The sequence below is a fragment of the Mobula hypostoma genome, chromosome X2 (assembly GCF_963921235.1).
Source record: "Mobula hypostoma chromosome X2, sMobHyp1.1, whole genome shotgun sequence".
Classification (NCBI taxonomy): Eukaryota; Metazoa; Chordata; class Chondrichthyes; order Myliobatiformes; family Myliobatidae; genus Mobula; species Mobula hypostoma.
The window spans coordinates 23,263,356-23,276,662 of record NC_086129.1 but is presented as its reverse complement, the minus strand read 5'-3'; the positions used below and the strand labels follow the sequence as shown (position 1 = coordinate 23,276,662).

The following is a 13,307-nucleotide window of genomic DNA, read 5'->3' as shown; positions in this document are numbered from 1 at the left end:
TGAAGTTATGTAACCAGGATTAGATTTATTCTTCTGTTTGTGGCCAACCAGAGGCTCATACAGTTGCAGGTCCATTATAATTCTATAGTTTGTATGTTGATCAGTTTGGTGGAGAGCTTGTAATTTATTTGGAAAATGGGAGAGGTGTTGCAAAATGGTGTTTCTATAATCTAGGAGATTGTGAATAACCAGATCATTTTGGAATAGAATTGTGTTATTAAGTTGTTTGTTCTGCAAGTGAGATTGGGTTTTGCTCTTAATATACTCTTGAGGGAGAGGTTGGGGAATTAGTGAGGCATCTTTTGGGATGTTATTTGATGCTCAATGTCCAATGCTTATTCCATTAGAGCACTTAGCCCATCAAATCCATTCCTCAACTGTTCTCATAGGATAGCAGAACATTAATTTTCTGTATGAAAACTAATTCTTGAGAGGTGGGCATTGATGGCAAAGTCACTGCTGCTGATCTCAGTTATTCTTGAATAAGTCGCAAGGCCATTTGAGGCCATTTATGAGCTATTCACATCGTTGTGGGTCTAGAGACTCGTGTAGGGCAGACTGAATAAGCAAAGTTGGATTTCCTGAACAAACTCTGAGAACCAGATGAGTTTCTGATTATCATTAGTGATGCTATCTTACTTCAGATTTATTTAATTAACTAAAGATGAACTCCCAGCTGCTGTGATAATATTTGAACTTGTACATCTCGATTAGCAGTCCCTTTACTGCTATGATCCTTGCCCCCATCTTTACCATCTTAATCCAACTGCTCCAACATTTGGTTCTTGTTCATTTTTCTTTTCAAAGAATCTCCCCTTATCAGTTCCTGACAGTTTCTCTCTAATTTATGTCTTTATTTCCTTATTTGTCATAGTGATCTTGTTATATTATATCTCTAATTTACCAGTTACATCTCTGATAAGGAGCTCTTAACCATTTTCTTTCTAGACTAAAATGAAGCTTGCTTGTTATAGCTTTTCCTGCTCTTGGACAGTAATGAACAATAATGTCAATGCTTATTTTTGCTTGCAGACTAAGTAAGAATACAAATTGGCAACAAGTTTTTGTAATAATTGCATTAAGATGGGTAAGGAGCATAGTGGTTATTTAAATTGGCTAGTAATTAATTTCCCCCTGGGATCAATAAAGTATGACTATGAATTCAGAAACATGAGTCTGTATCCTATCATTGCCACTGAGGAATTTAAGTTCAATTAGTTATTCAAAACTATAATAAAACAGACCAGTGTTTTCATGGCAGAATATGGATCAAAATTAATCTGGTATTTTGAATGAAGTTTCACTATTTGACTGTTCTTGAGACTTGTCAGCACATTTGGGAGCCTAGCATTCTTGAGAATTGACTATGATCAGGAACCCTGAGAGCAAAGAAATTTTCTGTGCAGTATGCTGCAAACTGTTTTGCCCGGTTCTCAGTTTCATTTCATTTTTTTATTCAGGTGTGAAGAGAACTCGGTTGACCTCTGGTTGCTCTAATGATTCTCAGGGACCTTTCTCTAAACACATTCATTCCAATGTGGACCTGGCCCCTGTTAGTGATCTGCCCTGGAGGTGAGTGACTATGAAAAAGCAGTTTGCACTGATATCACATTTAGATAATATTTCTTGGAAGGAATTTTTTTATTGGGTTGAATGTATATATTTGGATCATTGTCCTGTGACTGACAGGATAGCATTGTACAACAAATCTTCTTGATTACACTACCCAAATGTAAAATGAAAGTTTGGTTGTGAGAAACTCATTTTAAAATGAATCATTATGCAGTATACCCCAGTTGATTAAAGGTGGATATACACAAATCATCATCTTATGTAGAGAAGTTGTGCAAATGATCCATTCCAGCAATATTATCAATATCCCACAATCCCAATTCACATTCCAAATGAAACTTTTTTTTTTGTGGAATCCCAAGGATTATAGTTCCCTATGTTCCCCAAAGGCATCATCTGCATTTTGGGTGTGGTGGTGCTTATGCCTCCATGTACCTTCAGCTCTTGTCCTTCTAGACCTGCTGAGGGTCTCCAGCACATAATTTCCCTATGTATTGATGCTCATCCTGAATTTGTTTGTGGTGTCCATTAATCGTGTTTACTTGTTATGTACTCTAATGCTTCTACATCTTGATGCTGTCCCAAAATCTCCCTGTTTACTGTTAAGCAGGGGAAAAAAAGGCTGCTCACAAGCGCTGTTAATAAAGACAAGTTGGAGTAAGATTCATGCTGCTTTTTAAAATGTATGTGCAGTTGAATCGAATGAGACAGGATAAGTTAACCTGTCAAAGTTTAAGCCTCTTGTGATTGACACTTGTTTTGATATTTTTGTTGTCACTGGCATTAAGGAGATCAAAACATTGATCAAAAGTTTTGACATCTATTTAAAAGTTATTTCCATTACCATTTATTGGTCCTAATTTCATAGTTTTGAAGTAGTATCAGACCTTATTTATAATGTTTTCCCCATTTCTCCAATTTTTTTTGCACCCTCGGGTACATCAGAATATCTTACAACCAATGAAATACTTCAGAAATATTGCAATGTTATCAATGTGGCAGCCTGTTTGGAAACAGAAATATCCTACAAAAAAAGCAATATGATTATGACTAAATAATTCGGTTTTAAATAGGTGATCAAGGTGGTAGATGAGTTTGGTTTTGCAGCTTCTGCCAAAGAGGTCACTTCCACTGGCAAAACACAATCAGATTTCTAAATCCAATGAGCGCTATGACTGATGCCCATAATCCCATTCTTCTTTACGCCCTGTTCCATATATAACCATGTTCAACACTGTATGGTGATCAAAACTGAGCTATTTTCTCCAGCTACATGTACAACACAGAGTCTGAGTTTACAGTCTTTTTCTTTGCCGCACCGTGTTTCCTCCTCACAACTTCCAGCAACTTGTATTTGCTGGCCAAAATATTTTAATAGAAAATCATACTATGGTATTTTAAGTTCTATACTGTATTTTCCCACATGGTGTTTTTAATGTAGGGAGGATCAAGTGGGAATCTCTATCTCCCAGCCCGAGCCTCGGATTGCCTTGTCGTTATGTGAATCCAGTCATTCCAGTATTGATAATCTAGTACAAGGTATCAGTTTCTCCCAGCCTATTTGTACAGATCACATGCTTGTTGGCAGCCAATTACAGAGCACTCCTGGATCATCACAGGTAAATTAATACTTTACTGTTTTCAACTTTAATACTTTTTAAAAGGAATTCAAATTACGAAAACTACCAAAGTGTGTTTAAGAACGGGGTTACTAGGCCAATACGACAGCTGCTATATTGCCCCTTAGATTGGGAGAGACAACCTATCATTGGGATTTGAGGCAAGACCAGAACAAATGGGAAGAAACCAAGAAATAGAAAAGGGAAATCATGGATGTGTACTAGTGAGTGGGTGAATTAGCAGAGGACAGCAGTATGTAAGGAAATATAGGGAAATTTTCTCAGTTATTTGTATTTTGCAAGAGGTGGTACTAATGGCTCTATATAACTTCAGCTCTTGTCTTTCTAAACCTGATCACCCTCATCCTGAACTTGCTTATGCCATTCATTAATCAAGTCTGCTTATAATTCTGCATCTTGGTGGTGCTGTCCCAAAATGTCTCATTTAATGGTGTCTGATCTTAATGCCTGTTAACTATTGCCCTGTGCTATATTCTTGTTTCTTTTACTCACTCTCCAGACCCATCATCGTGCAGCTTGTCACATGTTAAACACTTTAATCTCTTTGACCTGCTGTTTAGAAAGTTTCCAAACTTAAACAAATAATTGCCTTTAACTCATTCAGAAACTCTTGTAAGGTGAATATCTTTTGGAACCCTATGTCAATGACTTGCAAACATTACTATGTAGCAGCCTGTGTCTTTAGCTCATGAGCTTTATCACACATTTAGTGCATGATTTTCAACCCCTTCAACTCCCTTTTCTCCTGCACAATCCCTTTTGAGCTGTTTTTCGTGTTATTTTTCTTTTACATGATCTGCACCTGGCTTCTCACGAATATTTTATCCATGCGCCCATCCTTCATGAAACCTGATTAACCTTCAAGTATGTTGGTCCCAGTTCAATGTGGTGTGCCCCAAATGTCTTAATCATATCCATCCCACCAAGAATAAGAATAGCCCCATGCTCCAGGAGTCGAAGGTTGTCTCTGCTGCATTATTTCTCCAGCTTCTTGTTAATCTGTTTTGTTCTACTATTTTGAGACTTGTCTCAATTAGAGCATTGGCTACGTCAACGATTGTCATCAAGCTCATTGTCCCAGTCAATACTCCTTATTGAAGAATATTTGTTGGTTCGCTTGGTATGAACCAGATAGAGCTCAAACCATTGCAGAATAGCCACAATAAAGTTTTGGCATGTGTCAGGGAGCTGTTGCTGTCCTTGAGCAGTATCTTACTAAGGTCCAAAAAGGAGTAGAGAAGCACTCAATCAACTAAAAAAGATGGGGATCTCAAGAACATTGGCAGACTAAAGAAGCTGGGATTATGGTCTCTGTGGAATTTTGAAGAGGAAGGAAATGCAGATGTTCAAAATTATGAACAGCTTGGTTAGAGCAGAGAGGAGAATGAGTTCCCACTGGCCAGGAAGATCACTGACAAGATAGGACAGATTTAAGATAACTGAGAAGAGAGGTATTGTAGGCGGCTGTGGTTCTCTTACTGTCAATGATCCTAGCTGCATTGCATATAGTACAGTTCATTCGACTGATCATAAATAGAATTCACCTGTGAGGAAAAGCCCAGTTATGTTGGAGGGTGCGGTAAAAGTCAAAAATTAGATTGCATGTGTACTGATAATTTGTTGCAGGCTTTCTGATAACTTGGTGCATAAATGTTACCATTTAAAATCTTTAGAATCTTAACACACTGCACATCCAAATCTCTTACAATATATTTGGAATTATCTTGATCATCTGAGATAGATTTTTGTCCATTTAAAAAAAAACACTGTCCTGGCTGTTATCACCAATTTTCTCTACTTTGCTTTGCTGAGAGGATTTTTTATTATAGAAAGCCAAGTTGTGTTTTGGGAAGGGATTGTATTTCATTGAGCTTAGTTTTTCTCTCCCTGGCCCTAAACTGTAGGTGTGCTTTGAACAAACTTTAATAGACTGTAAGATCTTGAGCTGTGTTTCATGCTAATGAAATAAAACGAAACTTTCAGAATCCTTGGCAGCGGTTAGTGAAACGCATGACTCGCTTCTTCACAAAGTTGAACGCTGAACGATCCTACCTCAGCCTGCATGATGTCTGTGAGAAATTAGGCTATACCTGGAAGAAAAATTGCAACAACCAGGTAGGCTGATTAATGTATCAGTGGTTAACAAGTTAAGTAGGTGTTCAAAATTGTTTGCACTTCACTTTTCTTTATTTTTTTTTAACTGGATCATTGCTTCTGTAGAAACGGGGGAGTTTGTGAGCTCGGGTCACTAATGTTAGACTGCTTTTCAAATTGTCTCCAAATTGGGAATAAAAGGAAAACAAACATCTTGGTAATGTGAGACAAAGATAAGATGAGATACAATTTTAATTTATCCCGAAGGAAATTAGTGATTTTTAAAGATCAATGTTGATTTCCTAGGTGACCATATCGACAGTGGACAGACGGAACAACAAGTTGATATTCAAAGTGAATCTGATTGAAATGAACGAGAGGATTCTAGTGGACTTTAGATTGTCTAAGGTAAAAAAAAGATTTCCTCACCAGCGGTGTATAGATGTGGGTGATTTATCAAATGTTATTAAGTATTTCCTTTCTCCCTTTGTCCTTAAGCTGTTTGAGTGACTGCTAGTTGAAAGGATTGTCAACATTTATTTCTAATATTCCTTTGTTTAAAAACAGTTTTTGATCTTTTATTCTGAATGTTTGCACAAATCAAATCCATGATACTTTTATCTTTTTATACAATTCAAAAGCAAGTGAAAACATTAATTACCAGAGTCTTGGTAATATTTGGGCTCACCTTTGCCGTTGATTTTTTTTCCCCAATTTGTAACAAAATATTAGCTTGAGCAAGAATTTAGCAATCTTAAAATTTAAGCCCTTTCTAAAATTGACACTGGGGAGAAGTAATACATGAGGATCTCAGAAAATATTGCAATTCTAAATTAATATTTTAATATGAATGTTTTTTCTTCCTTTAAACAATATTATTTCTATTACCAAGATCACTGTAATAATACTTAAGACAGTCAAGTCATCCTAGAGTTCGAACATTTCTAGCAAAATGTTAAACTATATGAACACAAAAATAATACTTGGTTCCTGCTTGTAAAGGCCTTTGTGATGTTATCTTTGTGTGTAAACACTCCTCGCTGCTATCTGTTATCTGAAGGGAGACTGGTGCACCCAACATCCTTTGCCATTAAGATCATCTCAATTTTGGAGCGGATATACATATGTGAACCCTGAACATGTACAGTTTTCTCATTGTTGGGTTCATTCTGAGTGTAAAGTGCTGCAATGTAAATAATATTTGGGATCATTCGGTACCAATATAATTACTGAAACTGACGGGCAAGGAGCTTTGGTGGCCCTAGTGACTTTGGATATTTGTTTGACAGAATTCGATGTCTGCTTTGTAAACTAGACAATGTAAACTTTTGAACTCTGAATTGGCATTGCTCCACATATAGATTTATGTCTGAGATTTAGAGGTAGTTAAGAGCCTCAGACTCGATGGCCAATTGGCTTTGTATCTAAAACCACTGTGCTTCCAAACCATCGCCCTCCCCCTCGTCCTCCTCCCTGCAATATTGAGAATCTTAGCTAAAAATATCTGTTTCTTTTTATGCCCACCCTTCCCCTGTAGAAATGCTCTAATCACATTTAACTAAATAGTTGTCTTTAAGAGTGCAATCAGTACCTTAACATTGTGTATTTTCTAAATTTATTTTCCTTGTATATATTTGTGTATGAGGCAACATTGATAACACAACGAAAACATGTCTTATACCAAGATCGACAACTAGAATTGCCAAGTCTCCACCAATAAGAACTCTCCCCTTTTGCAGTAATCCCTTTCGCAGATTGTCATTCTAACCAGCTCCAGCCCACTACTGTCATGTTAAATTCTGTTGTTTTGCTCAATACGATCTTGCTGATATTTTTAAATCACTTTTGCATCTGTCTTTAAGTGTGAACTACCTGTGTTAATCTGGCATGAGGAGCCTTGAGAGAAGCTAAAGTTGCCTTTTAAGTAACAGTCCTGAGAAGTGTACAGTATTTACAAAAAAAGATATGTTGAACCTTCCACAACCTATGTACTTTGTAGCCAGTGAGACAAGCTGCAGCTGTTTCTTCAGCTAAGCTTCTGACTTGAGCAAAACTTGCATTTTTAGCTTTTAACATCTTGGCTAATAAAATGGATGAATAGTTAGTCACAACCAACACTTAATGAATATGGCTTGGTTTTCTTTGTAACAAAAGGGTGACTTTATTTTTAAAGTATTTCTCATTTTTAGATGTAGCAATGTACTTGTACAGTATTGTGTATTTTGTGAAACATGGCAGCTAATTTGTGTCCCTTGCTTTCATATGAAAGGCATCTAAAAGACCACAGTCAGCAGAACTGTGCTGCAATCTTAGGAAAACCAGGTGACCTAGATTAGAATCCTGAAGGGGATATATTTCCTGTATGAAATTAAACTCCTCTGCACTGATAAAGTTGCTAGACTTGTACTTGAAGACTTAATATTCAGACAATATGAAGTTTATTCAGAAGTCTAACTCTTGTTCTTATTTCTTGCAGGGTGATGGTCTTGAATTCAAAAGACACTTTGTGACTATAAAGCACAAGCTAAGTGACATCATCTATACTCAGAAGATCCTGACGCCTGTTGCCTGATTTTATTTCTTGAGCACTGTATCTCTGCTCAGTATCTGTGGCTGGACTACATTCTTTGGCTTGTCTTGAAGACACTAAGGTTCTGAGATTGTTTATGAGTTGAACCCCAACCATAATTAACCTGTGGAAATTTACCCAGGTCAAAAATAATGCTTCTCTCTAATCCCATTCTGAGTGTCCAGGTCACAGTCTGATCTTCATTTTAGGAAAGTTGGGAGGTTCTATGTCTCGAGGTATGTGTAACCACTGGATGAGAATTATGTGTTCAGCAGACTCGAATTTCACAATCAAAGTTAAATCAATGGGGAAATAGGATCATCATTCACCACAGGGTGAGAATAATGGGCCAATAAAGTATTTATTGCAGCAGCTGCTCCAACTTGTGGGTCAGCTTCTGAAATATTCTGGAACTATTAGGGTTTTTTTTTTACAAATATTAAATAAAAATGCCTGTCCTATCTGAAGTTTGTCCTGTACACGAATGTTGGGAGATATTGAGCCCAAACAAAGAGCTGATGATCGAAAAGTTGGGGCTACAGTTTAAGCACCAGTATAATACTTGAGCGCGCGAGCACACACATGCGCACACGCACACACATTCTGCAATTGAGATTACACACTGTTGTAATTACTAATTTATATTGCTATAACAATGTTATAGTAATACCGTATTACTATAACGATATTTAAATTTGATTTTTTTTTAAAAAAACAGGTTGGCAATAGTTAGCACGTTTTCTCAAATTCTGTAAAATTCTCATTTGCCGACTTCCCACTTTCTATTACTGGAGTGCTTGTTTATACCAATCAGCATTCTGCAGGTAAAGGTGCTCATGCCTGCTCAGCTGTAAGAATTTGTGCATTCCACTATCCATGCCCTGTGTTCCAAATTCATATCATAGGTTTGCAGAACTTGCCAGCTAAGATTTCCCAAGTAAATATAATTTTATTTTTGAGGGAAGATCATTCATACACACTGGATAATTTGTGGACTGTCAGCTGTGAGTGTACTGCTGTGAAATTCCTCATGGTAGATATTTGTTCATTAACAAATCTTGTGTTTTCATGAATAAGTCAAAGTCATTGAGACAGAAAGAATGGACTAGTCATCCCTAGCAATATTTTGCCTAAATTTTATCTCCCCCTCTCCCAGCTATATTTTTATGACTGAATGGTTCAGCCTTAAATGATGAGGGAGAGTCTGCAGTATATCTCCCCTGGAGTCGCTCATGGCACTTGTGACAAGCAGGCAATCAAATTCAAAGAGTACCACATTATCTTGGATCTGCATTGAAGAAAATAGAATCTGCTAGTGGCTAGAATAAGTTAGTTATGTACTACTGGCAGCCACAAAACTTTAAGCAGCAGAGCAATGAGGTTTGATTGGAGCCAAGCAACTTGGTAAACAGCCTGAACTAGTTTCAGTTTGTGAAGTTGGTCACTTAATACTCCAAAACCATAAAGGATCAATTATTTCTGGAAAGCAGTATTAAATAAAATACTGGATCCAGTCAGTTAGGCTGTAGGGATAGACTCCAATTTTATTTATTTTGGCTATTTGGAAAAGGGTGAAAGTAATGCAGTTGAGGCTTTTGAGGATAAATTTTTGATTTAAAGAAACACTTGCAGAGTTAACTTTTGCACTTCGTTAATGTGATTTTCCCTAATACAACACTGGCTTAATATTGACAAAAAATACTATACAAAATAATTAAGCAAATATTTAAACTGCTGTTTTTTTTCTGGGTTGTTTTTGTAGACCTCTGTAAAATTCGAACTTGGTTGGATTTTGTAAAGGTTGCAATACTTTGGTTATTAGGTCCTGTGAAATGCATTTTATAGAAGAGAGGAAGGTTCAGGATTGGGGTTTAGTGATGTCTGCTACTTCCACCAAACTTCTGTTCACCATTTCAGTCACCTCACCCCTACACTGTCCAGACTGATAATTGTCAAGCTTCAGAAATACTTTAGCCTACGAGAATAGGAGAATAGTTGGGTTCAAACCCCACCCCCCCAACTTCTTTATAATTCATCTGACCACTTTGTATTTTAATTTAGGATCCCTAGTTCATTTCCTGTGTCTTATCTGTATCCTTTCGTTCTCATTACACTGACTCTCTTTAAATGTCAATATTCTCTCTTTCTGATACTTCATATAAAAAAAATTGTCCGTTGACGTTCACTTTGGATGCTTTATTTTGCTGCTGTTTACTGAGGTTTGGTGATTGCGCAAACAGGAGAAGATTCTTGTAGAGCTTTATAAAGTGTAGAATATTTTGAAATATAAGTGTTTTTTTGTTATGTGTATGATGTTGAATTTCTGTTATCACAGGGTAGAGTAGTATGCTTCACGTCCCAAGATGCCTAATAAAATGGGTGGTGGTGGCATCCATTAGTCTCGCGAGACCATGAATCTGCGCCTGGAAAGTTTTGCTTCAGTCTGTGTTAGAGCAGCGTCTGTTGTGGCTGTAGAGGCCCACACAGGAGTGACAGTCTCGGCTGCAGCGACTGCACTTGAAGGCACTGTCCTCCAGTGTTGTCTTGGTGCTGTTTTTCCGACGAGTGCGCTTTTCTTCAGCAGCAAGCCTCAGCTTCTCTTCTCCTCTTTTTAGACCTCTGCGTAGTTCCAGCCTCCAGTGAGAGCGATCGCTTGCGATGTCCTCCCACCTCTCGACGTTCATTTTCAGTGACTTCATGTCTCTCTTGCAAACGTCTTTGAAACGAAGATGGGGTCTCTTGTGCTCTCTTGCTGGAGGCCAGTTCCCCATACAGCAGGTCTTTTGGGATCTCCCGTCTGACATGCCCTGTACGTGGCCCAGCTAGCGGAGATGGCGTTGTTGGAGCAGGGTGAAGAGGCTGGGTATCTGGGCGCAGGCCAGGACCTCATTGTTGGTGACTCGGTCAGTCCACATGATATCCAGGATGCATCTCAGGCTGCGAAGGTAGAAGACGTTGAGACGCTGCTCTTGTCTGGAGTAGAGGTCTCGCTGCCGTAAAGCAGTGTGCTGAGGATGCAGACCCTGTCGACTGCAACTTTGGTGTGCGTCGTCAGCTTTCTGTTCTCCCAGACTCTCTTTGTCAGCCTGGCGAATGTTGAGGCTGCTCGTCCGATCCGTCTGTTGATCTCGGGGTCTAGGGAGAGGCTGTCCGTGATGGTGGAGCCAAGGTATGTAAACCCGTGAACTGCCTGCAGCTTGTAGTTGTTGATGGTAATGGCAGGGGGGTGCTCAACGCCTTGGCCCAATATGTTGGTTTTCTTCAGGCTGATGGTCAAGCTGAAGTCCTGGCAGGCTCTGGAGAAGCTGTCCATGAGGCGTTGCAGTAGCTCTTCAGAGTGTGTTGCCAGTGCCGCATCATCTGCATGCAAACAACGTGTCTCTGATGAGTACTTCATGAACCTTGGCTTTCGCCCTCAGCTGGGACAGACTGAACAGCCTCCCGTCCGATCTGGTGTGGAGGTAGACACCATCAGTTGATGTTCCAAAGGCGTGCTTCAGCATGACTGCGAAGAAGATGCCGAACGGGGTGGGGGCAAGCACACAGCCCTGCTTCACACCGCTGCGGATGTTGAAGGCCTCCGAAGAAGAGCCCATCGAACTGAGTGACGCCCTTCATGTCTGTGTGGAATGACTGAACTATCCTGAGGAGCCTCAGGGGACAACCAATCCTGGCAAGGATTTTGAACAGGCCGTCTCTGCTCACAAGGTCGAAGGCCTTCGTGAGGTCAATAAAAGCGACGTAGAGTGGTTGTCCTTGCTCTCTGCATTTCTCTTGTAGCTGTCGAGGGGAGAAGATCATGTTGATTGTGGAGCGTCCTGACCTGAAACCGCACTGAGACTCGGGATATACCCTTTCGGCTATTTTCTGCAGTCTGTTCAGGACCACGCGGGTGAAGATTTTCTCAACGATGCTCAGCAAGGAGACTCCCTTGTAGTTGTTACAGTGGCTCTGACCCCTTTGTTCTTATATATGGAGACAATGCTGCAATCTCTCATGTCTTGCGGCACTGCTCCCTCTATCCAGCACTGGTACAGTAGTTCGTGCAGGTGGTTTAGCAGGACGCCCTTTGTGCATTTGATGGCCTCTGGTGGAATGCCATTCAATCCTGGTGCCTTCCCAGTGGGCAGGCTGTCGATGGCTTTACTCAGTTCTTCGGCAGTCAGCAATGCATCAAGTTCCTCCATGACAGGCAGGCATTCCATGGCATCTAGCGTGCTGTCCGAGATGCTGTTTTCTCTGGAGGAGAGTTCAGAGTAATGCACCACCCAGCTCTCCATCTGCTTGCCTTTGTCATTGATGGTCTCGCCTGTTATGGTTTTCAATGGTGCTGTCTTGCTCTGGGTTGGCCCGATGGCTTTCTTGATCCCCTCGTACACTCCATGGATGTTGCCTGTGTCAAATGATGACTGAATGCTTTCGCATAGTTGTAGCCAGTGGTCATTTGCACAGCGTCTGGCTGTTTCCTGGGCCTTGCTTCTTGCTGTCCCTTAGCACTTGCAGTGTTGCCTGGGTGGGGTGGCGTTTGTGCTGTAGTAGTGCAACACACTTCACCTTGATGACAGGGGTGAGCTTACTTGAGCTCGCTTCAGACCAGTCCTGTGTCTTGTCCTGTTTCTTCCCAAAGGCCTTGAGTGCAGTGCTGTGGATAGTGTCCCTGAGAGAGTCCCATCTCTGCTGAGCATCTCCTGGTGGGTCTGCAAGGAGAGCATCCTCCAGTGACTTGATGAACTCTGCAGCTTTGTCTGGGTGTTGTGTCTTACTGGCATTGATGCTCTGCTTGCCTGGAGGCTTGGCGTAGTGTATCTTCTTCAGCCGAAGTCTGATCTTGCTGCAAACCAGAGAGTGATCCGTGTCGCAGTCGGCACTCTGAAAGGAGCGAGTCATGAGCACGTTTCACAGGTGACGGCGTCTTGTGATTATCAGGTCTAGCTGGTGCCAGTGTCTGGAGCGGGGATGCCACCAAGCCACTTTGTGCTGAGCTTTGGTCTGGAAGTATGTGTTAGTGACACACAATTTGTGGAGCATGCAAAGCTCGAGCAGTCGTTGCCCGTTGTCATTCATGCTGCCAATCCCATACCGCCCCAGGCAGCTTGGCCAGGAGTCGTGGTCGGTGCCCACTCTGGCATTGAAGTCGCCAAGTAGCAGGAACTGTTCCTGACTTGGGATCTTCTGTATCATCATTGAGAGCTGGTGGTAGAACTTGTCCTTTGTGTCTTGTGTAGAGTAGAGGGTTGGGGCATAAATGCTGACAAGGTTGACAGGCCTGTCGGATGTGTGGAGTCGAAGTGAGAAAATTCATTCCTCCCCTTTCTCACTCGGCTCTACCATCTTCAGCACCGAGTTCTTCACGGCAAAGCTGACACCATGCTCTCTGGTCTCGTCTGAGCCCTTCCCCTGCCAGAAGAAGGTACAGTCTCTTTCACGTAGGG

General features: G+C 40.6%; 1 protein-coding gene across 1 annotated transcript in view; it reads left to right on the top strand.

Annotated features, from left to right (window-relative positions):
• The window catches only part of chek1 (checkpoint kinase 1), a 34,087-nt gene extending 25,752 nt beyond the window's left edge, over positions 1 to 8,335 (top strand). The window contains exons 9-13 of the mRNA XM_063038792.1: positions 1,461 to 1,572; positions 3,014 to 3,191; positions 5,196 to 5,327; positions 5,613 to 5,714; positions 7,783 to 8,335. Coding sequence (XP_062894862.1) covers positions 1,461 to 1,572; positions 3,014 to 3,191; positions 5,196 to 5,327; positions 5,613 to 5,714; positions 7,783 to 7,878 — 620 coding nt within the window. The 3' untranslated portion in view covers positions 7,879 to 8,335. The remainder of the gene's footprint in view (positions 1 to 1,460; positions 1,573 to 3,013; positions 3,192 to 5,195; positions 5,328 to 5,612; positions 5,715 to 7,782) is intronic.
• Positions 8,336 to 13,307: the final 4,972 nt, after the last annotated feature.